We start from the raw sequence: 24,933 nt of genomic DNA, 5'->3' as shown, positions 1-24,933 counted from the left end.
TGTTGCACAAGCTGGAAGGGAGTGTAGTGAATAAGCCATGTAGTTTGAAGGAAGACAAAGGATGGTCTCACAGCTAACACAAATGAATGCTGAAGTGGAAAACTGGATTATATCCCTATGTATGATACAGAGTTCTTATGGGATCCTGGGCAAATCACACCAAACTTTTCACAGGTGGTCACTAATTATGTGTTCCTCATTTTCTGGGGGCCTGAACTGAAACCATGAGGTCTGATTTGCAGAGCGCTGAGCACTCACAGCTGCAACAGAAGTCAATGGGAGCTGTGCTTGAATATATACATTGCTATATAATGCTAAGTACACTTGAAGATGCCTAGGACCTGATTTTTCAAATTGAGCACCTAAAATTAGTGGATACTTTTGACCTTAATCTCTTTGTGCCTTGGTTCCCCATTTGTAAAATGAGGTAATACCTCCTCATCTCACAGGGATGTTGTGAAAATAAATTCATTAATGTCTCTGAAGCACTCAGATGTGATGATGAGCACCACAGAAAAGCCCATAAGGAAATCAAAAACTCTACATTCAGAGCAGATTTTGAATAGAGTACAGTAAACAAGTTATGGGACCATATTCTGAACAATGAGAAAACAAAATATTGAATTTGCTGTTCGCCAAGGGAGGACAGTCCATTTTGCGCACTGAATGAGACTTAGGTCCTGTAGGAAAAAACCTGTATGTGATATTATTAGAATGTATCAAAATACATAATAAATACTACAGCTCTTAAATGCTAGTGCAATCCAGAACATGTTACTACAATTCTGCATTCACTTTTACTGTTTACTAACAAAGATTCTTTGATTTGAATATTAGTTTGGCCTTATCTAGCTAAGGTAATAAAGGCAAACACTAAATTGGCCTCACAGTGCTGATGCAGCTTATCATAGTTAAATGAAATAGTCAATAGGTCAAGAATCTACAGGAGTCACTTCCCTACCCATGAATGTTAAGAGAAAGCTAATGTTTAGAAATACGCTGCTCAGCGTTAAGCAATATGAATCAGAAACATGTTCCTTTTTAAAACATTGTCCTTGATTTTAGTGCTTCAAATTTGACAGGGACGAAGTGACAGAAAGGCAAAATCTAGTCAGTCTGTGGAGAGTTTACAGCATGCACGACGTGAATGGTTAGTGGATTATCTGAGAAAAACCCCTGCTTGCCAAGTTTGTGTGTCATGACAAGTGCAATTATTTTAGGTAAAAGCAAAACAAAAAATGGGCTACTTGACTATTTACACCGCGTAGTTTCTATGTTTGGCTCATAAGAATTAATTTGATTAAACAAGAGAGAGAAGGGGTGCAAAAGTGTTGCCTCATTTTGAATACTACCCTCAAACTTGAAATTAAAAATTTGTATGCACATTATTCTAGTTACACTATAAAGTTTAATGCCTTCCTCTGTGTAATGAACACAGAGAAGCCAAAATATTCTGCCAAACCCAATAATGAATAATGCAGCCACCCATATATTCTCACAGCAGAAACTTGCTAATTCACACAACCGATGGAGACTCGTAAATTAATTTTAGTTTAGTTTACAAGTTTAATACATCAAATGTTCTTTGTTCATTCAAAAAATTTAGGTATTAATGGGCTCCTTTATATCTATGATTAAGAGAGTTTGTGCTGCTTACACTTTCAAAACTTTATTTCAATTCCGTTATAAGTACTCAAGATTAAATAAGAGTCAATCACCTGAAAGTAGAAGTCTAATATAGCAACCATGTCTGTGCCTTCTGGAAAACACTGGGGAAAGAAGTAAAAGTAATCTTTTAAACATGTTGATTATTTCAAGACAGTAAATCAATTTTAAACTAAAGAGATTAAAAAAAAAAATCAAATAAATTCTTGCCAGTGTTCAAAACATTAGTTTTAAATTTTAAAATCTAGCTAACACTTATACGAATGTTTAAAGAGAAAACTTTAACGTTTAGGAAAATTAAATGACATTCTGTTTTAAAAGATGCAACTGTTAGATAGCTTAATACTCTCTAGCTACTAACACACCTTTACGTACGACCTGAAGAAGTATAGACTAACTATATATGGAAACACCTAAAAACACCTAATGCATTTTTTTTTTTTTAAATTAAAGAGTCACTTGTACTGAATCTTTAAAAAAAGTTACAGGACATGACTTTAGAATCAATAATCTAATATGCAGAAATGAGATTTGGGCTGTTCTGTAAGATTACAGTACCTAAATACATGTCTACATTCTCTCCAAAGTGTATGAAACATACTTGCAAACTATTGTACAAAACACACACAGTATTCTAAACCATGTACATAAAACCCAGATTATAAAATAAAATGCCAAAAATTCAGAGGCCAACATTATGAGCAGTAAAAGTCTTGCAAAACCAACAAACAAAAGATGGATAAACCTTCTTTTCTTTCAGATAGTAGCCAATTGCAAAATTTCGATCTCCACTCTCTCTTTCAGACTGGAACCTGAAAAGAAAAAAAGTTTTCAAATACTTGGATTGTAGAGAAACACAATGGTAAGAGGTTTTTTTTTTTTTTTTAAATTATGGACAAAGGCAGATGTCAACAAAAAAGAAACAGGCAGAAAGCATTGAAAAGAACAATTTTGTATTTGTTAAAAAAAAAAAAATCAAGCATTAAAAAAGGAATAGGAATACTGGACTCACCAAGTTGTGGACTAGCTAGTCTATATAACCACACCATCTCAACACTGTTACCCTCATCCTCTGTCCTACTGCTCCAAACTTGCCCCCACTGAAGCCAATGGTAAAATTCCTAATGAATTAAAGAATGCAGCAACAGAACCACTGTTCGTTAAGCCCATTCAAGTCCAGTCTCGTCTTAAAATTAGACTGTATGCTGCTCAGGACAAGGAGTGCATTTTATGTTTATCTTTGCTGACACCAAGTTCTGATTATAATTCTGTAAACCTTTCAATAGCTTTTTTGGATACAAGGGGATCCAATTAAGGCTGCTTGCGAAATTCAGCCAATACGACGCTTGTAATGAGGACATTTCTGATTTTAGACTACATGTAAGGGGCTGTTGGCCCGTTACTAAAACTTAGGGTACGTCTATACTTACCTCCGGGTTCGGCGGTAAGCAATTGATCTTCTGGGATCGATTTATCGCGTCTTGTCTTGACGCGATAAATCGATCCCGGAAGTGCTCACCGTCGACACCAGTACTCCTGCGCCGCGAGAGGAGTACGTGGAGTCGACGGGGGAGCCTGCCTGCCGCGTGTGGACCCGCGGTAAGTACCTTGTAGTTCGAACTAAGGTACTTCGACTTCAGCTACATGAATAACGTAGCTGAAGTTGCGTATCTTAGTTCGAACTGGGGGGTTAGTGTGGACCAGCCCTTAGTGGGGGGGGGAGGGTTGGTTGGCTAGCTGCCAGTAACAAAAGAAAGAGGAAGGGTTGATGGGAAATCAGGACCCTGAGACTGACAGTCCCCAGGGCAATGGGGAGAGGCCAATGTTCCAGCTCAGCCAGGCTAATGGAGTAAGGAGGCCAGGGGATCCTGTCTTCCATGTGAACTGGAACTACCTGAGCCAGAGTGGGGCCAATCTAAGGAGAGAACAGGAGCCTGAGCTGAGCTGTGGAGCAGAGGCATGTCAGCCAGAGCCTAAGAGAACCAGAGAAGCAGCCCAGGTCAGTGCTGGGAGCAGAGGTGCAGCAGCAAGAGGCATAGAAGCAGCCCAGGGAGCAGATGTGTACTGGGAGCAGAGCTGCAGCAACCAGAGCTAGAGCGGCCAGAGGAGCAGCCCAGGGAGCTGGAGGCAGAGCTGCAGCAGCAGCCCTAGGGATGGAACTGGGGCAGTCCGGAGCTCTGTGCGGTGTCTTCTTCTGGCTTAGCCAATTTACACATTGCTGCAGTCCACAACCGATAAGAAAGCAATTTCACACACACACACGCACACTCTTCAGAGCAGGGTGTGATACGGGGCAAAAGAGAGGGGAATCTGATCGATCCGGGTCAGACACCAGGCCCATAGATTTGTTAAGCAGAAAGATTTCCAGTCTGCCCTCTCTCTTCTTGCAGGACTGGGATGTAAATGATTTACATACAACATTTTCCAGGGACATGCAATTCCCCAAGACAGTAGAGACATCTTACATGTCTGTCACTGGCAGACATGGTTCCCTCACAGGAAGGGCAGTACTTAACCCCTGGGACCTGAAGGATGCCATCCTGGGAAAGTTTTGTTGTTACTCTTGTTTAATTTGCCCACAGGCAAATCACAAATACTAATCAACCAAGCAAAATAACTAATCATATCAACAAAGGCAGAGGCTAGATTACACAAGTATGGACAGCAAACTTTGTGTCTGAATGCCTGGAGACAGGTGAGAAGAACAGCTGGCAGTTGGCGCATTCCGCCCTTTTATGTCTTCACTGAGGAACATGAGGAGCTCCAGGTGGCGTGCACACCATAAAGACACTGCTGTCTCACAGACATTGAACTCTAGCGCATGAGGCGCAAGCATGCCGTTAATGCAATGTGCAACTGGACAATCACTTGAAGGAGAAGTGAACCATTTCTATAGAATGCTGCACCATGCTTGGAGGAATCATCTGTCACATAGATCCTTTTACTAAAGGGCATTTAATAAGCTTGACATGCCATAACCTGAAAGCCAATGAAAACAAGAAGCACGTTTGTCTTGTCTTTTCTCTTCCCTTCCCCTTTAGAGCTTCCTGACAGCTGTGAGGGAGAAAGCAGAGAGACCTTCACACTCTACTCTTCCTCAATTACCATTCTTTGGGTCCTCAATCTGCATGAATAATTCCAGAGCCTGCCTTCTGGGCTGCTCATAACTTACCCCATCAGCACAATTCTTGATTGTTTCACTATTGCCCACAGGGTTTTGATCATCAATAAGGCTGCGTGTCTGTCACGGAGGTCACTGATTCCATGACTTCTGCAGCAGCCGGTGCTGGCTCAGGGACTGCCCAAGTCAGGAAGCCCCTGGGCCAGCAACAGTAGTTTGGGTGTGGGAGGTGGTTCAGGGCTAGGGCAGAATGTTGGGGTGCGGGTGGGGGACACTTACCTGGGGGGAACCTCGGCTCCCACTGGCATGTCCCTGCAGCTCCTAGGTGAAGGGGCCAGGTGGGCTCCATGCACTGCCCACACAGGCGCCGCCCCCGCAGCTCCCATTGGCTGCAGTACCCGGCCAATGGGAACTGCGCCTGCAGAGCTGGCGCCTGTGGCGGAAGCAGTGCACGGAGCCACCCTTCCCTGCAGCTCCTAGGGGGAGGGGCGGCCAACACAGAGCCGGGTAGGGAGCCTGCGAGCCCCACCAATCCCCACCCCCAGCACCAGCAGGGGTCTCGGGCCGCACACCATCGCCCGACCCTGCACCAGCGGGCCACCCCCCCAGCACCCACAGCCTGCTGCCCCCCTGAGCACCCATGTCCGTCCCCCCGGTCCAAATTTTAGTTAGGGGTATATAATAAAAGTCATGGACAGGTTACGGGCTGTGAATTTTTGTTTACTGCCTGTGACCCGTCCATGGCTTTTACTAAAAATACCCGTGACTAAAACATAGCCTTAATTATCAACAGTAAAAATGACCAGTGTTGTTTGTTTCACTCTACTACTGTTTAGCAAAACTCAGAGCAACAACATAGGCACCTTCTCTCTGCAGACTCTTGGAAAGATGCTGCATTAATTTATACTTGGTTCACATATGGAGGTTACCTGGCAACCACAGAACTTTAAATGTTATTTTTTAAAATACAAGATTAAATTCTGCAGAAATTGACAGTATAGTGTGAATGGATTTTAAGTCCTGATTAAAGTTTACTCTAATTCAGCAACACTCTCTCTCTCTGGTAGAAGAGTAAATAATTATGCTTTTATCAGTGCAAAATCTAACACAATAAGGTGCAGAACTGAACTTTAATAGTTGAATAATATCTACTTTTACTTGTTACCAATAAAGTATACATAGTATATGTAAGCTGATTTATAGGTAGGCCAGTAAATTTTGAAACAAAAGCACAAGACCCTTTTCCTAAAAGTAACACTGAAAGAGGCAAGACAGTAATAAAAAGGAAAAGGAAGGACATATGACAGTGAAATATAATGAATATACACCTCCTTGTGATATATGCAAGTACAATCAAGAGGAATTTGACAGTTAGAAAAAGGGGATCAGGTTGAGGCTCAAGTCAACAGGTAGTCAGCTGCCTAAGGGTGCATATCACTGAAGTGATGGTTTGAGTGTCTGAACAGGGTGCAGGGACAGAGAGGGTCTGGGTGAACACAAAGACCATCTCACATTTTCAGACTCTTCTCCCATTAAATTTATGTTCATAGTCCTGAGGGGAGGGATCGCTCAGTGGTTTGAGCATTGGCCTGCTAAACCCAGGGTTGTGAGTTCAATCCTTGAGGGGGCCACTTAGGAATCTGGGGCAAAAATCAGTACTTGGTCCTGCTAGTGAAGGCAGGGGGCTGGACTTGGTGACCTTTCAAGGTCCCTTCCAGTTCTAGGAGATAAATAAATTAATGAAGATATCCTATTTTTAAAGAAGTCTTAATGAAAGTTATCAGCTGCCACATTAAGCATTCCTGTATCAACTAAGCTCAGGTAAATTACAATCACCTCTCCCCCACCCAAACCAATCAGCATCCAAAATTCCCCAACGCTACGGAGCACACTTATGGTTTTCATAGGAATGTTGCCTCACCAGCCCTCAGAATGGTGGAAATCCTGCAGTTGTAATAGAAAAGCCTAGTTTTCCTGCAGGAACCCTACATTCTAAAAGAGTTCCATAAGGGGAGTTTCCCCTATCTTAAAAAGATTATATAAATAATAATGGGGGAAAAAACCAAGGAATAACTGTGTAAAAGAAGGATTTATAATCCTTTTGGTACAACTAATGTTAAAGTGGGCAATTTCATTTTTGGTATGAATGCCAGGGCTTACACAGGGCTGTAGTTCCCAACTAAACAGCACTCAAAGGGAGAAGACTCTCAAAACTTAAGAGGGAACCACTGTTGTACATAATATTTAATCAAAACTATTATCAAAGAGAGTGGCGTACATTAAGTACCACAAAAATGAATATATATTTAAATCAGAAACATGCAAATCATATAAGGACTGAAGTAAGATCTTAAATATAAAGGGTGAAATCTTGTCTCCACTAAAGTCAACTGGAGCTTTACCACTGACTTTAGTGGAGACAGGATTTCACCCTAGATATTTTACCACCAAACCTCAAACAAAAACAAAAATACTCACGTGGCATTACTGAATCCAACATACTCGTTACCAGCCATATTATTCATAAACTGCATCATCTATTAAAAAAAAAAAAGCATCCCAAAATCTTCAGATCTGGTAACATCATAACTCAAACCAAATTTTCAACCTGGCCTTAACTGAGACTGTTTTGGGGCATACAGTGAAAGTCATTAGGATGTCTAAATACCAAACTGCACCTACAAATCAGGTAGCTGTTTAAACAGCTCAAGTGTCACCTGCAATTTGAAGGCAAAAATTCCGTGAGGATAATGTGAGCCCTTGTATCATCAAATCTAAATATGATAAACAGCACCAGAATTTTTTAATATTCACTTACATAGTCAAATTTTTCTGCATTATTTGCTCCTTGCTGAAAGGAAAGAAAAAATATTTATAAGACTTGTTAACATACAAAAAACTATAGTTAGAAGTTCACTTAATTTAATTAGTTTTTTTACTTGTATATAACTAATAAAGATGTAAATGTATAAAGCTACTTAAATATAAATTACTACAATCATTTTGTATATTAATATAATTACAAGAAAAACAATTAAAAAGTTAGGAGAGTAAATAGCTCAGATAACATTTATACAAAGAATGCTACAAGATGTTTTTAATCAAATAACTTGTATATAGGGGATGGATTTAAGCAGAACGAAAGGTATGCTTTATTTTAAGTGCTCTCTCTATTCAACACAACATATTGACAAAGAATAGTATGTAGTAATATACGTGAGACACATACAAATTCATTGTGATCAATGTTCCTACAATGAATATAACACTGGATTAAAAGTATAAGAGGTTAAATTCTTGTCTTAATTTATATTAGAGCTGAGCACAGAAAAATTCAGACTCCAGGCTATAAAGTGTTTCCTATGGTTAGTGTCCATGCTAAAAATTTAATTCAGATGGAAGACTTAAAATAAAGTGTTACCTTTACTATAAAAATAACTGCACTTAATTTAAGATTTAAGGTAAGTATCCTACCTATATAAAGAAACTAATTATTTGGGTTAGCAAAATATAGTATTATTCAAAAGCTAAAATTTTAGAATCTTAAAACCTCAAGTGACAAAACACTAAAACTACATCAACATTTTGCTAGCAACGTAAGAAAAAACATCAAATCTTATTGCTCTGTTTTTGTTAAAATTAGTTCTTAGGCAATTTTTTTTAAGGATGTTTTCTTAAATTTGGTAAATGCCAGTGAAAGATGCATTGGCCCTTATCTCAATTTCTGATAACTGACCTGCTATATATTCTTATGGGGGCCCTCCCCCCTCCCAATAAAAGCTAATGCATTTTACTTTGTTTTGAAACAGCCAAGCAGCTTCATTTTAATTTAAGAGAAAGTTTATAAAACACTGGATTAAAAATCTGAAGTCATATCAATTGGCATCATATAAACTAACAGACTAATACATCAGAGGTTTGTTTTATAAACCACTTCAGTATTGAAGATATTCTATTTAGATAAATCTTTTTGGATAGCGTATTGCCTCAAACAAATCAAGAAACATTACTCACACTACGTTTAGTATAGGAAAAACAAAAAAAACAGAAGCTTTGCATATACCAGCATTTTACTTAATGAAAAGCATAAAGCCAGTTTCATTTCCCACTCTACAAGTGGATTAAGGTGTTGCACATAACCTGTGAAGCCCTACGCATCAACTCATCTACAAGAGGATGTGCAGTCACACATGTACGATCGCTAGCTGAAAGGAATACCACGCTGCTGTGCCAAAATGATGTGCCAATGGTCCCTTACACTTATAAAATAAAAGCTAATAAATAATCTTACTCTTAGAGCCAATAATCTCTAGCTAGATTATATCTAACAGGTATGCTAAAAAAAATTCACAATACATTTCATCAAAATGTCTTGTATAATATACCAGAATACAAGCCTTAAAAATGTAATGCCAAATCTGTTCAATGAAAAATAATTAAAAAAAGAAATTACCAACTTCATTGAACTGTTGCAGTTGTCAAAATATTCCATAGATCCTAATGCTGTAAAATATGTAACAACATTTAAACCACAAAAACCTTTTCAACCTTTTAAATGCACAATGAACATCTTTTTGGGAAATTGGGTCAGCATTAGTTATGGGATGCTGCATTAATAATCATAGGGTTAGACATTTAAAATAAAATGAAATAAGTTATGCTTTTGTTTAAAAAAAGGGAGAAGGAGAAAGATCATGCTTTGTGCAAAAATAAAAATACATAGTATTTCAGTTCTTTCTTGCCCAACTGAAAAAATCCTTTACACTTTATTAAACTGATTTTACTAACAAAATATAAACATTATGGGCAAAAGTCAGATGTATGATTAATATAGGAGTACTAACTATTTTCATTTCAGCATTTAAAAATTCAGTGTTTTCTTTGTCTTTTTGTAAGCACCATCTGAGTTCACACTGAGGGAAGATAATCACTTTTACACAGCATCTTCTGTATACAGGTACTAATAAGCATGTTGACAGCTGATGTACACTTAGGCCCTGATCCTGTACACATGCATTCTTAAGTTTAAACACACAAGTAGTCCCACTGAAGTCAATGAGGCTATTCATATGCTTAAAGTACATGCATAAGTGACTGCATGACTGGAGTCTATATATTCAATATAATTCAGAAAACAATTTTTTTTATTTCCGTTATGTGTTGATAACTACAGTAGTGTCCCATTTTATTTCTACAGACGAAGGAAGCATACCACCCACCTTCTAAATCAACAGGACAAAGGGACAACACATTTTATGACTAAAGTTCAAATATAGATACTAAAACTTAACTTTGACTTTCTATGGAAATATAGAAGATATTTTTGATAATTTAAAGAACGAAAGCCAGGGCAGCTTTTGGCCTCTAAAGTTTTATTTGACTTAGCTTTAGCTTGGCTTTCCAGTTTGTGGCTTTAATTAATTGATATTTTTAAAAGCTTCATAAGCAATCCATCTATCTAGAATGCTAATGAAAGGAAATATTCCATGCAACATCTTCAGAAACATGAATATTACATATATTAATATATATACATATACACACTTATTGTATACATGCTTGTGTGTATAATTTTGTATATGCAGTTGTATATATACACATGCATAAACATTTATAAATGAACACAACAGTTTAAAATGCTAAGACAAAATCTGATGATAGGCAGGAAATTCAAAGTCGTGACACGCAGCTCTTAAAACTCATATGCATTTTTATTTAAACACACAAAAGCACAATGAAAGATTAAAAGCTGGCAATTCTAACTTTGAATTTCTTTGCTTGTCAATTCATGTTAGTATCTTAGTGGTTTCTAAATAGGATGGGGGGGTTAGGTGGGGGATTCTTATTAATTTAATTGCTTTTAGAAAGAAAATATTCTGTGGAAGTTTGTTCTTATTTTAAGATAAACATTCTCCAACTGGGTAAATACTAATTGAATAAGATGGTAGCATTTTGTTTCCATAATATGTAGAGCATATGAATACAAGTGCCTATATATTTGACACAGCAAAACAGAGTGCTGTAAATACTTGTCAAGGAATGCAATAAACCCACGTAAAATGTATCTAATGAAAAGCAACTTTTCATTAACATTTGAGTTGTAGTTTATTAGACCTTAATGTAATATAATTTCTTTGCCAAATTACTGTTTTTATTAATCCAATCACTTAATTTGAAAGCAACCCAATGTGGTAAAAATATAGGTATGTTTAAGCATCTTGCTAACAATTTTATTTAGATCTTCATAAAATGCACTCTTGAGTGAAGACTTTATACGCCAAATTTCAGTAAAGCGGAATGCTAGGATTACGTTTTATAAAGCCCCCAGAAAACACATATACTGACATTATTTTAATTACAGCACCTAAATTTTTGCATTTGAATACATCAATTTACCTCTTAATGGCTTTATTCTAGCTTTCTGTACTTACACACTTTTTTTGGTTAATCTGTGCATGCTCTGTGAAAACTGGTGTCTTGGATGCTTAGCATAAGATTTTCACCTCTGAAATACTTGGGAGCAGTATGTAATAGACAGTATTTGACCCACCAGGAACAATATTGACATTCTTAAATTATATATGTTTATATATAAACTATTTTTCTTGTGTTCTTAATGTAAGTATTGAATATTGTGTGATTATAAATTCTTTACATAATTTGGGACACTGCACTACAGAACAGATTCTATGCCAGCTAGTGTAACATTAAGTGAAATTTACTCCAGTTGTAATGAGTCATAATAAAAAACAAAGACAAAAGAATGTGAATATTTACAAATCACTGAATCAGATAATATAAAGAACTGAGAAACAAGAAAAATCCTACAAGTTTGAGTAACAGAAGAGAGGTATAATAGCATGAACCAACACCCAAGTAAAGGAGGAAATAAAAATCTTGGGCATTTCTATAATCATGTTGGCACACGTTTTCAAATTCATATGCATATACTTATTTAAAGTGTCAGACAACCAGAAGATAAAGTAAGAAAAAAGATGGCATGTGCTTATGTAATTATACTATTAGATATACTGGATGAAAAGCAGGGACTTTTCTTATCAAGTAGTATGAAGATGGAGTACGAAAATTAACTTCTATAAACCTAAAGGTTGTGTAGTGGCACTCAACAGGACCGTGGCACTGTCAGCCACATTTCTCTTTACTCGCAGTCTCATTTATTTTGTAAGGTCACAGCACTTCACTACAAAGGTAATGTCAGAATACTATGAAGCATGTAAAACTGTTGGAGGACACTAATTAGTATGCTTAGTTTCAAGAAGTGTCTGAAAGTGCTTAATTGCACATCTTATCTTTCTGCAAAGTTATTTAAGTTTAGCTGAGGATGTGCATGCACTACTTCTATCCTGATCTTTATTTTTTACCCCATGCTGATAATCCTTTGGAACTTTTTCCAAAGGACTTTTGATAGCACCCATTACTGTAGTATTGAAATGCTTCCCATTTCAACTGGAAGAGAGAACTGCACTTCATGGAGCAACCAACTCTTCTCCTTTAACTGCAGAAGGGTCTACTGTACTTGGAAAAGGTTTTTTTTGTTTTTACATTTTGTTCATTTAAGTCCTTCCCATTATGGCAGGAAAGCTTTATCAATACAAAGGGGGTCTTGCAACATGCCCTGTGGTACAGCTGCCAACTTTCTAGTCACAGAAAACCAAACTATCTTGCCCTGGGCCCTGCCCCCATTCACTCCATTCCTCCCTCCCACCCTCACTCACTTGCTCATTTTCACTGGGCTAGGGCAGGGGCTTGGAGTGCAGGAGGGGGTGAGGGCTCCAGCTAGGGGGGCGGGCTCTGGGGTGCACAAGGGGGCTCTGGGCTGGGGGGTGGGGCAGAGGGGTTCAGAGTGTGGGAGAAGGCTCAGGGCTGGGGGTTTGGGAGGGGGTGAGGGATGCAGGCTCCGAGCGGCGCTTACCTAAGGCGGCCACCAGGAAACAGCAACATATCCCTCCAGCTCCTAGGCATAGGTTCAGCCAAGGGGCTCTACATGCTGCCCCTGTCCGCAGGAACTGTCTCCACAGCTCCTGTTGGCTGCGGTTCCAGACCAATGGGAACTGCAGCGCCAGCACTTGTGGCAGGGACAGCACATGGAGCCCCCGGGGCCGGCCCTATGCCTAGGAGACAGCGGGACATGCCAGCTGCTTCCTGGGAGCTGCGAGGAGCTGGGACAGGGAGCCTGTCAACCACACGCCAACTGGACTTTTAACAGCCCGGTCTGCAGTGCTGACCAGAACCACCAGGGTCCCTTTTCAAAAGGATGTTCTGGTCAAAAACCGGACACCTGGCAACCATACTCTGTGGTCAGATTCTGAATCAATTTCTTCTCTTCTGGCAATTCCTTCCACAGCCATCCTATCCTCCCACTCCCTTAACGAAAGATCCATTCCTCCTCTCAAGCTCTCATGAGGTTTGCCCTGGGTTCCATGTGCTGTGTTTCCTAAAGAAGTGCAGCTGTCTTCGTAGGTTATAAAAGAAGATGCAGTTGCTGATATAGCTAAATGCTCACGCATTAGGAGCTTTGACAATCAGGATCAAGGCCTCAGATGGCAACAGCAGATCAAATAACTGACAGGGTCACCTATACTAGATAAATATACATCTCCCCAACAATGGACCAGAAAACTGCAGAAAGTCTGCAGAAAACTGGCTAGTTACATGGTGCTGCATCTCCATGTTTCAAAGTGTTGTATTTCACTGAAGACAGCTAAAATGATAATAAATACTTTCCTAATAGTTCTTTTCCACGTGAACAATTGCTGTAATTACCACTATAATGTTATGTTATTGTGCATGTAAGGGGAAGTGGCTGCCCAATCATAAATGAGAGGGAAAATGGTCTAAAAGCCTTTTTATTAAGATCCAGTCAGCAACAGGAAAGAGATTTAGAACCCCCAAACTAAAGCACTTTTACATGGTTTAAATCTCTGAAATAGTTATGTGGAGTGTAAGTACAGTTAGCATAGAGCCTGGAGTTAAGACAACAAATTTTAAATACACCAGTAATAATACCAGTAATAATACTGGTGTACTACAGCTGGGCTGTTGTGTAAGCTTTTAAAACTACATGATGTAGTTATGCTTAGTAAGAAAAACAAATATGAAAGTTAACAGTAAAAAGTAAAAGATTAATTGCAAAACCCTAACTACATATTAGGTCCATATTCTTTTCCAAGAAGTGTATAACTCCAACTGTAGTCAGAGTTGTGTGTGTGATCCCAAGGGCAGAATTTTTCCCTTAAAGTGTTAAGATACTTATGTCAGCAACAACTCTTATCCAGTGAAAAATTCACCCTGAGATGCTTTCTCCACTCCACGAGTACCAATACTATCATAGGTATTAAATGATAATTTGCACAAGAATTATGAGGCAACACCCAACTTTTTTTTTTTTTTAACTGATACATCCAGTGTACTGTATTTTATTTATATTTAGAATACCTTTAATTGTTTAGAATATTAACAGATCAAATCCAGGAGCTCTTAAGTGTCAGTGAAGTAATAGTTTCACCAAAAAGGTAAAAGCTGGTCAGAATTTTAAAATACAGCAATAGTCTCTCCATACTTCTTAACATAGTTTTATCAAATGTCAGCATGTCATAAGATTCATATATTTGATCACATTTAAGATAATGTAAAAGACATTTACTGCTTGATTCCAAAAGCCATGCATGGTCCTCAATAAATATGAGCAATTCCCATGGACCCCAATGATACTGAATGCATGTGAACTGAGGGCAGCATACGATTTTAATTTAGCAGTGTGTTTAAGAAAATAATGATAAATCTTTATATATAGATTATATCCAAACTTAAGTTCGCCAGTGGTCTATCCAAATTTTCTACACAATTCATATGTAAGAGAGCTAAATTGCAGACTATAGGTTATCCTCACAAAATATAACCAGTTAATGTTTTGTACCGGTTGATCCCAAATATAATTTTCCCAAGGTAACACTTTTATTATTAGTTATTCAAATGTTAAATAGCATTTTAGTGGAAGCAGTACATGAAATGATCTAGATATTGTCACTCTAAAAACAAATAATGAAGCAATAGTATGGTATGCCTATCAGATGTGCAGTTACTACAGGCAAACATGTCAGTGAAATGAAATTTGGCCTATAAAAAAAACATTACAGCATTTTTAAAACAAATATCAGTTACATGCACTAAAAACTAAGATTTGTTGTATCCATTTAACTACACTATTTATCAAGAACTCTACACTGGTGCCTTCCAAATAGTTACATGCTGTGCTTTTGTCGGAGATCAATGACCAGTAAGTCACACTACAGTAGGAGTGACATTTTGACAGCTTAGACAAACATAGATTTTAAAACTCACTATTACCAATGTGAATTTCAATGCTCAGTCAACCCGTAGAAAAACTAATCATGAATACATTTACCTGTCTTACTTATGGCCCTTTTCTTTCACCTATAGCTATTAAAGATAAAATGTCTTTAAGCAGGAATTTTTACACCTTATTTAATACAAAATAGCAGAAAATCATGATGGAAAAATAAAGAACCTTTCATAACTAACACTTTGCAGGCAGGAGCTAGGAAATACACCAGAGGCTCAATGAGTTTCCAGATGTAATGAACACAATGTAAACAGAAATTAAGAAGTCATGCTTGGAAAAATTCCGTAATCTAGTTTTAAATTTTCCACATCAAAACTATGGAGGACTGAAATATTCACTAAAAGTCAGTAACTTCTAGATATTGATTCACCATTACAAAACTAGATTTTCATTCCGAGGATTGCAGCAATGGTATGATTAACACTGGGGCTACATCTGCACTACAGCACTTACAGCAGCACAGATGTATCACTATAGCGCTGCTAGTGCAGACACTCTAAGTCAATGGGAAAGAGCTCTCCCTTCAACTTAATTACTCTAGCCCTGAAGAGCAGCGGTAGCTATGTTGGCAGGAGAAGCTCTCCCACTCACATAGTGGTGTGTACACCGGCGCTTAGGTCGGTATAATTTACATCACTCAGCAGGTGGCTTATTAATACCCCTGAGCAACAAAAGTTATACGGATGTAAGGTCTAATGTAGACAAGATCTGAGTAAGTTACCATACAATCCATATTTATAACTTTAACACTACACCTGCACACCCATACTAAGGGCAAAATCCTGGCTTTCAAAACATAAACATGGGTTTATGCAGGATCATGGCCTAACAGGGCAATATTTGCCATGTAATCTAATGTTTACTCATGGAAACATGCATAGCTGTTTCTCAAATAAGTGGTTGGAAAGTAAGTGGATATTTTATGTTCAAAGTAATACTAAATACAAAGTAATAACTAAGTAAGTGATTTAGCTACACAGGAGGTTAATTGTGAGCAAGTTTAATATAAGAGCATGGAATTTAGGAGTTGTGCAGCTCCTGTAAATGATAGGTAAATTGTAAAGCACTCTAATTTTCCATAGAAGGGAAAAAAAATTCCAATTGTACTTTTATGCAGACAGGAGAATCTAAGTCCAGAAGCACTCTTGTGACTCTTTCTCATTAGGCGAGAGAAGATTTAGTGCATTTCTGAGGATGTACTCAGCCTCTGACAACGACTAAACAACATTTCTCATAACAAAATTGCACTAAATCTCTCAGTGAGATAGTAGTCAATTTTATCCATTTGTCTGCTTCGCCCAGCATACAAGAGGCTAACTGGATGGGTAAAGTAGTAAAAATAAAATTATAAACAGAAGAAGAGGCAAACAATGTTTCAGCCGAATGACTCTGGGTCAGATCATGGTATCTCGCTTTCAAAAATCTCGTTAATGAAAGTTTTAGTACTACCCTTGTTTTGAAGTGCTTACTTTACAAGTTATACAGCTTGTTTGCATGCTTCTGTGCGTTAGTTACAAAATTCCAATTAGACTTCTTATCTATACACACACAAATGTACAGCACTACTAACTGCTAATTTTCCACATTCAAATGCAATACTCAAAACAAAACTAAGTGTGAATGTTTTACCTTGATTAAGGAAGTGATCACAATTGCTCCAGCATTCACCATAGGATTGTGAGGCCTGTCTGTGAAATAAAAATTTTTCTATTACATGTACATCCTTAGGGCTGAAGTTCACACTTGTTTTAAACAAAATTAAAAAAAATAAATAAATCAAAGTCAGCCAACACATATTTGAGTAAAAATTATACACACGTTTCTTGAAGCTATGGCTGTTTGTTTGATTGTAATCATAAATTACAATACTATAACACAACATTATATACTTGAGCAATATGTAAATACAAAAAAAATGCACTACAAGTGCATCACTCTAGAACCTATAGCATACTTCTCTCCATGAAGTGGGACACACCACAACACATCAACAACACTGCAGCCTCTACCTTCTGAATATGTAATTTTCATTTGTTACTATTCTACTACATACAGTGCTCTGAAACAGTTATGTGAAAAAGTTATTCCTAACTGGTCCTGAATTATATTTATAGTCTTAACTGAATAATGAATCTATTATCCGTACTTTAACTATTATATTAGGAAACAACAGGTGGATGAACACCACATTAATTAATGTATGAACCCAAAGTCTCCCAAGCAAATGTCAAACTCAGGTGGTGTACATGCATGGTAGATTTTACTAGTGAATCTCTTAGTTAGCTGTAAGAGAACTAAAATCCTTAACAGGCAGATGCTGTTAGCTCTCTACTATTTATAAACTCACTAACCATGCAGGGAAGGCTCATATAAATTTATTCTAACTAGCACATTTCATGAGAGCAATTATGTACTACTGATACTAGTTTCAAAAAGGAGTATGTTAATACCCTGGACAGAACTAAAGCCTATTTTTTAATCCGAGTGTCATACAGACTAAGTTGACATAACATACGTAGGCTTCTGACTTGTATTAGACAAATACTAAACCATTCTGATAAAAATTAGCATTAAACAAAACCAGTGGAGCCCATACTAAAAATGGATTAAAAAATGGTTCTCAAAAAGTAATTGTAAGGCAGTGGTTTTCAACCTGGAGTACGTTTACCACTGGCGGTATTGTACAACAGGCTACATAAAAAGTAGTAGCGAAGCCAGTACAAACTAAAATTTTATGCAGCGGCTTGTTTTATATTGCTCTGTATCCTATATGTTGAAACGTAAGTACAATATTTACATTCCAATAATTTTATTTTATTATGTGGTAAAAAATGAGAAAGTATGCAATTTTTCAGTAATAGCGTGTTGTGACGCTTTTGTACTTTTATGTCTGATTTTGTAAGCAAGTAGTTTTAAAGTGAGGTGAAACTTGGATACGGTACTCAGGATAAATCAAGACTCCTGAAAGGGGTACAGCAGTCTGGAAAAATTGAGAATCAGTGTCTTAAGGGGATGTTTTTAGAGGGGTCCTCTCAGTAATCTGTACTTGGACCAATGCTATTTATCAACCAAATTTGTAATTTCATCAAAAAACACATTTGACAACATTTATTTTCCATAAAATCATGTTGATTGGCATTAAATTATGCTATCATACTCTAATTCCTTATGAAGAACAGGAGTACTTGTGGCACCTTAGAGACTAACAAATTTATTAGAGCATAAGCTTTCGTGGGCTACAACCCACTTCTTCGGATGCATATAGAGTGAAACATTGAGGAGATATATATACACACATACAGAGAGCATGAACAGGTGGGAGTTGTCTTACCAACTCTGAGAGGCCAATTAAGTAAGAGAAAAAAAACTTCTGAAGTGATAATCAAGATAGCCCAGTACAGACAGTTTGATAAGAAGCAAGTGTGAGAGTACTTACAAGGGGAGATAGATTCAATGTTTGTAATGGCTCAGCCATTCCCAATCCCTATTTAACCCTGAGTTGATTGTGTCTAGTTTGCATATCAATTCCAGCTCAGCAGTCTCTCGTTGGAGTCTGTTTTTGAAGTTTTTCTGTTTTAAGATAGCCACCCGCAGGTCTGTCATAGAATGGCCAGACAGGTTAAAGTGTTCTCCCACTGGTTTTTGAGTATTATGATTCCTGATGTCAGATTTGTGTCCATTAATTCTTTTGCGTAGAGACTGTCCGGTTTGGCCAATGTACATGGCAGAGGGGCATTGCTGGCACATGATGGCATATATCACATTGGTAGATGTGCAGGTGAACGAGCCCCTGATGGTATGGCTGATGTGATTAGGCCCTATGATGGTGTCACTTGAATACATATGTGGACAGAGTTGGCATCGGGCTTTGTTACAAGCGTCACACATCACCCATTTCATGATTCTGCATGGGATCAATGTCAGGCTGACCACCCTACAGAAAGACTCCTAACTATGGGCAAGTAACTTTTCAAGCCCTATGAATAAGTACATTTCCCCTGTGGAATATGTGCACTTAGGGAAGTGGAAAAAATAAAAGCTATCTTATTACACAAACTTTAAAAAACAACAACATAGTGCTCTCTTTCCTGACAAGTGACCGACTAATGATATAACATATACTAGAAAAAACGCCATCAGCAAGGGTATGGCATATTTTGCAATGACAAAGAATACAGGTTTGTGTTATAATTAAACTTGTTTGCCAATGAGTGACATGCCAACATTTTGACAGATTTTGGTCTGATGTCAATCTTTTCATATGACTGCCTAAATTATTACTATGCAGTGTAGTTGTAGCTGTGGCAGTTCCAGGATATTAGAGACACAAGGTGGGTGAGGTAATATATTTTACTGGACCAACTTCTCCTGGCAAGAGACACCACAATCAACTTCAACAATGAACCCAATAGACAACCATATACAAGAAACCACGGATTACCACACCTACATTCATGATCTATGAACCACCCCAAACACACCAAGAAAGTGGTTATCTACAGCCAGACACTCAGATACCATAGAATAAGCTAAGAGGAGAAAGTCTGAAATATATCCTTAAATATACATTTAAAATCACCTTCACCAGACAAGGACACTCCAGAGAAGTAGATCACATCATGGTATGGCCACCCAAATACCCCAAGAGAACTTGCTTCAATACAGAAATAAAAACCCCTCTGACCACACACCCCTACTTGTCATCTACCGCCCCACACCGGACCCCATACAGGGTATCATCAAACAACTATAACCCAATACTTGATGGGGACCCCATCCTGAAAGAAATCTTTCCTGAACTCCCTCGTGGCCTTTAAACAATCCCGCAACTTCATCATCAGAAGCAAGCTCCCCACAGACCAAGACACACCAACTTAAAGTGGCACCAGACCCTACCAGAACAACAGATGCAAAGCCTGCAGACATATCTCCACTTCTACAATGATCAACACTACCTCCCACCCTGCACAACACACCTTTCGAGATACATGGATCCTACACACGTAACATAACATGTGTATACCTGCATCCAGTGCACTATATGCCACAACAACAACAACAACAACGTGGGTGAAACCACACAGTCACTATGGTCCCAAATGCGCTCTCTCAGGAAAATTATAAAAGACAAAAACACCGTATCACCTATGGGTGAACACTTTTCACAAAGCGATCACTCTATATCTGACCTCTCAGTCCTTATCCTCAAAGGAAACTCGCACAACACTTTGAAAAGATGAGCCTGGGAGTTTAAATTCATAACTTTGCTAGACACTAAAAATCATGGACTGAATAGACAACGGATTTATGGCTTTCTGCAACACTTTGTAACCTACTCATCCCCTCTTTTTATCCTATGACTGCAGAGCTGTTAACAGGCCTTGAATGGTCCCAAAGAATATGTGCTAGCTACTTACGCTAAACAATCTGTTCCACCTTGCATTTAGCTATGATGCTCAGAGTACATTTCCCAGACCTGAAGAAGAGCTCTGTGTGACTCAAAAGCTCGTCTCTCTCACCAACAGAAATTGGTCCAATAAAAGATATTACTTCCCCCACCTAGTCTCTCAAAATTATTACTATTCTGCCATGTACTATTCAGTTTAGGAAACAGATAGACAAAAATGATTGCCAAATGCCACTAAACCATATAAATAAATATATGCCATACAGGCAAACATTAAAAGTCATTGGCTACACTTTTATTTGAAGTTTAACTGAGAATGAAAGAAAACATTCCTGGCCTACTAAAGTCCCCACAGTCTCCTCCGACATTATTAATGCAACCTCAAGTACTTATGGGTACATTTGCACCAGATGTCCTCAGATCCACCAGAGACAGTACTCCAAAGCACAAACCCTGATATCCCTTCCCTATTAGCTAGTTTGCCCTCTTTGTGCCCAGCATTGAGATTTGGCCACCAACAATTATGTCCTCCAATACACTACTCAGAGTATAGCTGTCAAATTTAAATGTGACAGAAATATTAATACTGATATAGGTTATGTGAGCATATAAGAAGCATCACTTTTCTCTAATATGGTCATGCAGATCAAATATCTCCATCCCGAAGGGAAAATAAGTATAGGGTGACCAGATGAGAGGAAGAAAATATCAGGACACATGGGGGAGCAAAAAAAAAAAAAAAAAGCCGAGTGCTGCCGGTGGAGCGAAATATAGGGACAAACACCTAAATATCTGGACGGTCCAGATTTTATCAGGACGCCTGGTCACCCTAAATAAGTAGTCCATAGGAGAAGAGTCATTTGTTTATCGGAGAAATGCATATTTACAATGAAGCCTCCGTGAGAACCATATTGTACAACAGTAAAGTTATTCTAATGGTTCATTACTGTTGCATTGTTGGAATAACTACTCAAGCCTACACCCATACAATTATTTCGTATGCAACTTAGACCTTTCCCCTAGTAAACTCAAATTACACCATCTTTTCTCTGCCAGTTTTCCCAGTTGCTTTTCCTCTGTTGACCTTATGCCCTTTTTGTGTTGACTCCCTAGCTATTTGGCTTGCAAACTCCAAGCACAGAAAGAAAAGGTCAACCCTTGCACACTATATATATTTGAAAAGATCATGGCTCAGGTCAAATACATGTCACGCTTCCCAAAACATATAAGGCATGCTAAGCCTTTGGGCAGGTGCGCAATGGAAGAGATAGGAAGAAGAGTGCAGGGAGCCCCCACACAAGGGCTGTTCACACAGACAAGTCCTTTCACTCAGGAAGCAAGAGAACCCACGTAAATATTTAGTGCTATACTCTCAAGGATCAAGCCAGGCCTTTACTTTCAGCCTCCAAAAGAAGCTTTCCATAAAGTCCACAACATGTGTTTAACCAAGTACAAACAGGTGTAACTGACAGATAAGCAGGGCTCCTGTTAAGTAAGGGCGTGTCTTCATACCGGGGTAAGTCGACCTAAGTTACGCTACTCCAGCTACGTGAATAACTTCTTCACTGCGCTGCGTTGATAGGGAACATTCTCTGGCAGGGTGGATTTGATTTAAATCACTAGTCAGGAAGACTCGATTTAAACATGGTTCTCTACATAAAAGTGCATTCTTGTTGGTTGTTATAACCTTAATACATATTCTTCACAACTCAGAGATAGATGTAGGTTTCATTTTTAGAAGGTACACACTACACATTTTTAAACAGTGATTTATTTTGAAAACTTTTCAGATTAGTTTTATAACTATATCAGAAAATGAATGATTGTTTGGTTATTTCCTTTACCAAAGATAATTGAAGCAGATATTTATGAAGTCATTGGGAGGTGAATGATCTCCAATTCAACAGGTTAATCATTAATATTTGGAGGATTTTCTTGTCATGCTGTATTAGGAGATCACCACCGGACAGACATTTAAATTGTTTTATTTAACTAAAACAACAATATTAAGTATTCTGGATTTTTTTCTTCAACAGCAAACATATAATATTTTAACAAAACAAGCATATGTCCCTCGCTTCTCACATTTATCTCCAGACTTCTTCTCCTTGTCCAGATCTATTCTACCCCCAACAATCTTCTATTCATTGAACTTTTAGAAACTTTTCACTTTTAGAGAGAGGTAAGGGATTGACTCTGTGTACACAAATTTGTAGAGGGACAAATTTGTTGAGGTCTGTTATTTCTCACCTCTATATATTATTTATTTATTTAAAAACATTTTTGCTGTTAACAAGCATGTTACCTCTGGAGACACAAATCCACAGTTTGACAACTGCAAAACTAAGCATCTCTGATGGTATCTTCTAGACTGTGCACTGAGTCCCATTGGGTAGATAGAAAGATTAACCTAAATAATCTATACAGAAGCCTGTAGAACCCCATGAGATTGGGTCCCTAACCTATGAACTATTGGAACTCATTTACAAAACTTTTCTTAAACATTACATATTGTCTCATACTATAGAATTAGAATTTATAATCCCTATTCCATGATGAGATATCTCTGAGCTATAATGTATCTTAAAACTATCTTTAGATACGTTTTTTCCTCAAAAAGCATTTTATCGAAAAAATCCGATTTAAATAAAAAAAATCAATTTTTTAAATTTTCTTAAAAAAAAAAGTCATTGATTTTATCCACCCTGTTCTCTGGTCAACTTACCTTACTCTTCTCGGAAAGGTGGAGTACCAGGGTCAACTGGAGAGCACTGTGCCGTCGATTTAGTGGGTCTTCACGAGACCAGCTAAATCGACACCTGCTGCATCAATTGCAGCAGTGTCAGACTCCCTAGTAGTGAAGACAAGCCCTAAGTTATAAATATACGTCCCAATGTGCACGTACGTAGCAGCAGAGCATTAAGAAACCAAACACTAATCTCAGCTAATACAATGATTTATAGTATCTTGGAAAAACCTCACATCCTCCCTGTGCAACAATTTGCTCATTTGTAAATTAGGAATAATACACACTTTTGTAAAGCAATTTAAGATACCTAAATGAAAGGTACTCTATTAGTGCAAAGAATTATTAGCAGAACACACCAAAATCTTTTTGAAGAAGCAAACTGTGCAAATAGGAAGCCCAAATAAGTCATCTAATTGCCACTGTTTGGAGAAGAAATGAAAAAATGTACATTCCACAGACTTTAGATTTAAGGAGTTTTTTGGCTTTTTATTGTTCGGGTGCTACTTACAATGTCTTCTCTTATATGAGTGTTCTCACATCATTATAGACAGGATTTTTTAAAGAGTGGATTAACATAAAACACCTCATTAACAGTTGTTGTGATATAAATAACAAAAAAGGGAGAAAATTCAATACTGAACTACTGAAAATTCAGCTACCTTCACTACTGTGTGAATCACTATCTCTGTGTACTTCATAGCCATTGTCAGATCCATACAGAATATTATATTGAAATAAAGAGCATACTGATGCTTCAGGTTACTTATGATCAGATTAGCATTCAACATCCCAACTTGTTTTATACAAGTGCTACGGGAGTAGAAGTTTAACATGGTACCCTGCAGTGAACAATTTTCACTATGATAAGGAATATTGCCTGCCTATTACAAGTATATGCATACTATGCCATATAAATATTGAGCTGTTGTGCTATTGTAATTTTTAGACCTAACAGCTGAATCATTTTGCCTTTGGCTCAGATGACAGACACTTACATACTTGGAACTACACCAAGGATATGACACTATATTAGTTCTTATGTAGTAATGAGATGTGTAAACATGATAAAGAAATCTTAATTCTAAAATTTCAGATGAAACCGTACAAACACTATGCACATGAGTAACGTTATGCACAAGCATAAAGTAAAGATTGCATGGCTGCATCCCAAGTTAGCAGAGAAAAATATAACACTATTAAATATAAAACTATGGATCATATCTAACTGGCAAACCTCTGTCTTAAGAGGTCACTTGAAAATGTCTCAACCAAAGGAAAAATGAGCCATCTGTTATATCTAAACTTACCACAGGATTCCCTTCCTCAGTGAAATTTCTGCACTCAAGTGAAACCATGTTAAGAAGTGCTACAGGAGCAGAAGAGCTTACAAAACACTAATATGGCAATCCACAAGAGCCAGCAAACAGAGCTGTAAACAAGGGAGTTTCAGTGGGAGTACTGTTGGAGGAGAAGGGAGGAGGCAAGCCCCTGGTAATTAGGGGGCAGTGAACTTTAGGTGGGAAGGCTATGACAGACATAGAAGCAACAGTGGCTGTGATCCAAGCAATGGAAGAGACAATGAAGATGACGAGATGAGGAAGCTGCGG

General features: G+C 37.9%; 1 protein-coding gene across 3 annotated transcripts in view; it reads right to left on the bottom strand.

The window, feature by feature from the left end:
• The window catches only part of GLS (glutaminase), a 107,385-nt gene that overhangs the window by 46,801 nt on the left and 35,651 nt on the right, over positions 1-24,933 (bottom strand). For 2 of the 3 annotated variants that reach the window (XM_024197764.2, XM_024197765.3), the window contains exons 7-11: positions 16,800-16,858; positions 7,605-7,637; positions 7,265-7,323; positions 2,411-2,477; positions 1,719-1,769 (exon numbers count right to left, since the gene is read on the bottom strand). In XM_024197764.2, the coding sequence (XP_024053532.2) occupies positions 1,719-1,769; positions 2,411-2,477; positions 7,265-7,323; positions 7,605-7,637; positions 16,800-16,858 (269 nt within the window). Of the gene's footprint in view, positions 1-1,718; positions 1,770-2,410; positions 2,478-7,264; positions 7,324-7,604; positions 7,638-9,239; positions 9,290-16,799; positions 16,859-24,933 lie in introns of those variants that run through there. The other variant, XM_029910531.1, reaches the window with a different exon arrangement.

Source organism: Terrapene carolina, unplaced genomic scaffold (genome assembly GCF_002925995.2).
Source record: "Terrapene carolina triunguis isolate 2854851 unplaced genomic scaffold, T_m_triunguis-2.0 Scaffold62, whole genome shotgun sequence".
In the NCBI taxonomy this organism is placed as follows: domain Eukaryota; kingdom Metazoa; phylum Chordata; order Testudines; family Emydidae; genus Terrapene; species Terrapene triunguis.
The sequence above is the reverse complement of the archived record's forward strand: the minus strand, read 5'-3'. Positions and strand labels throughout refer to the sequence as shown.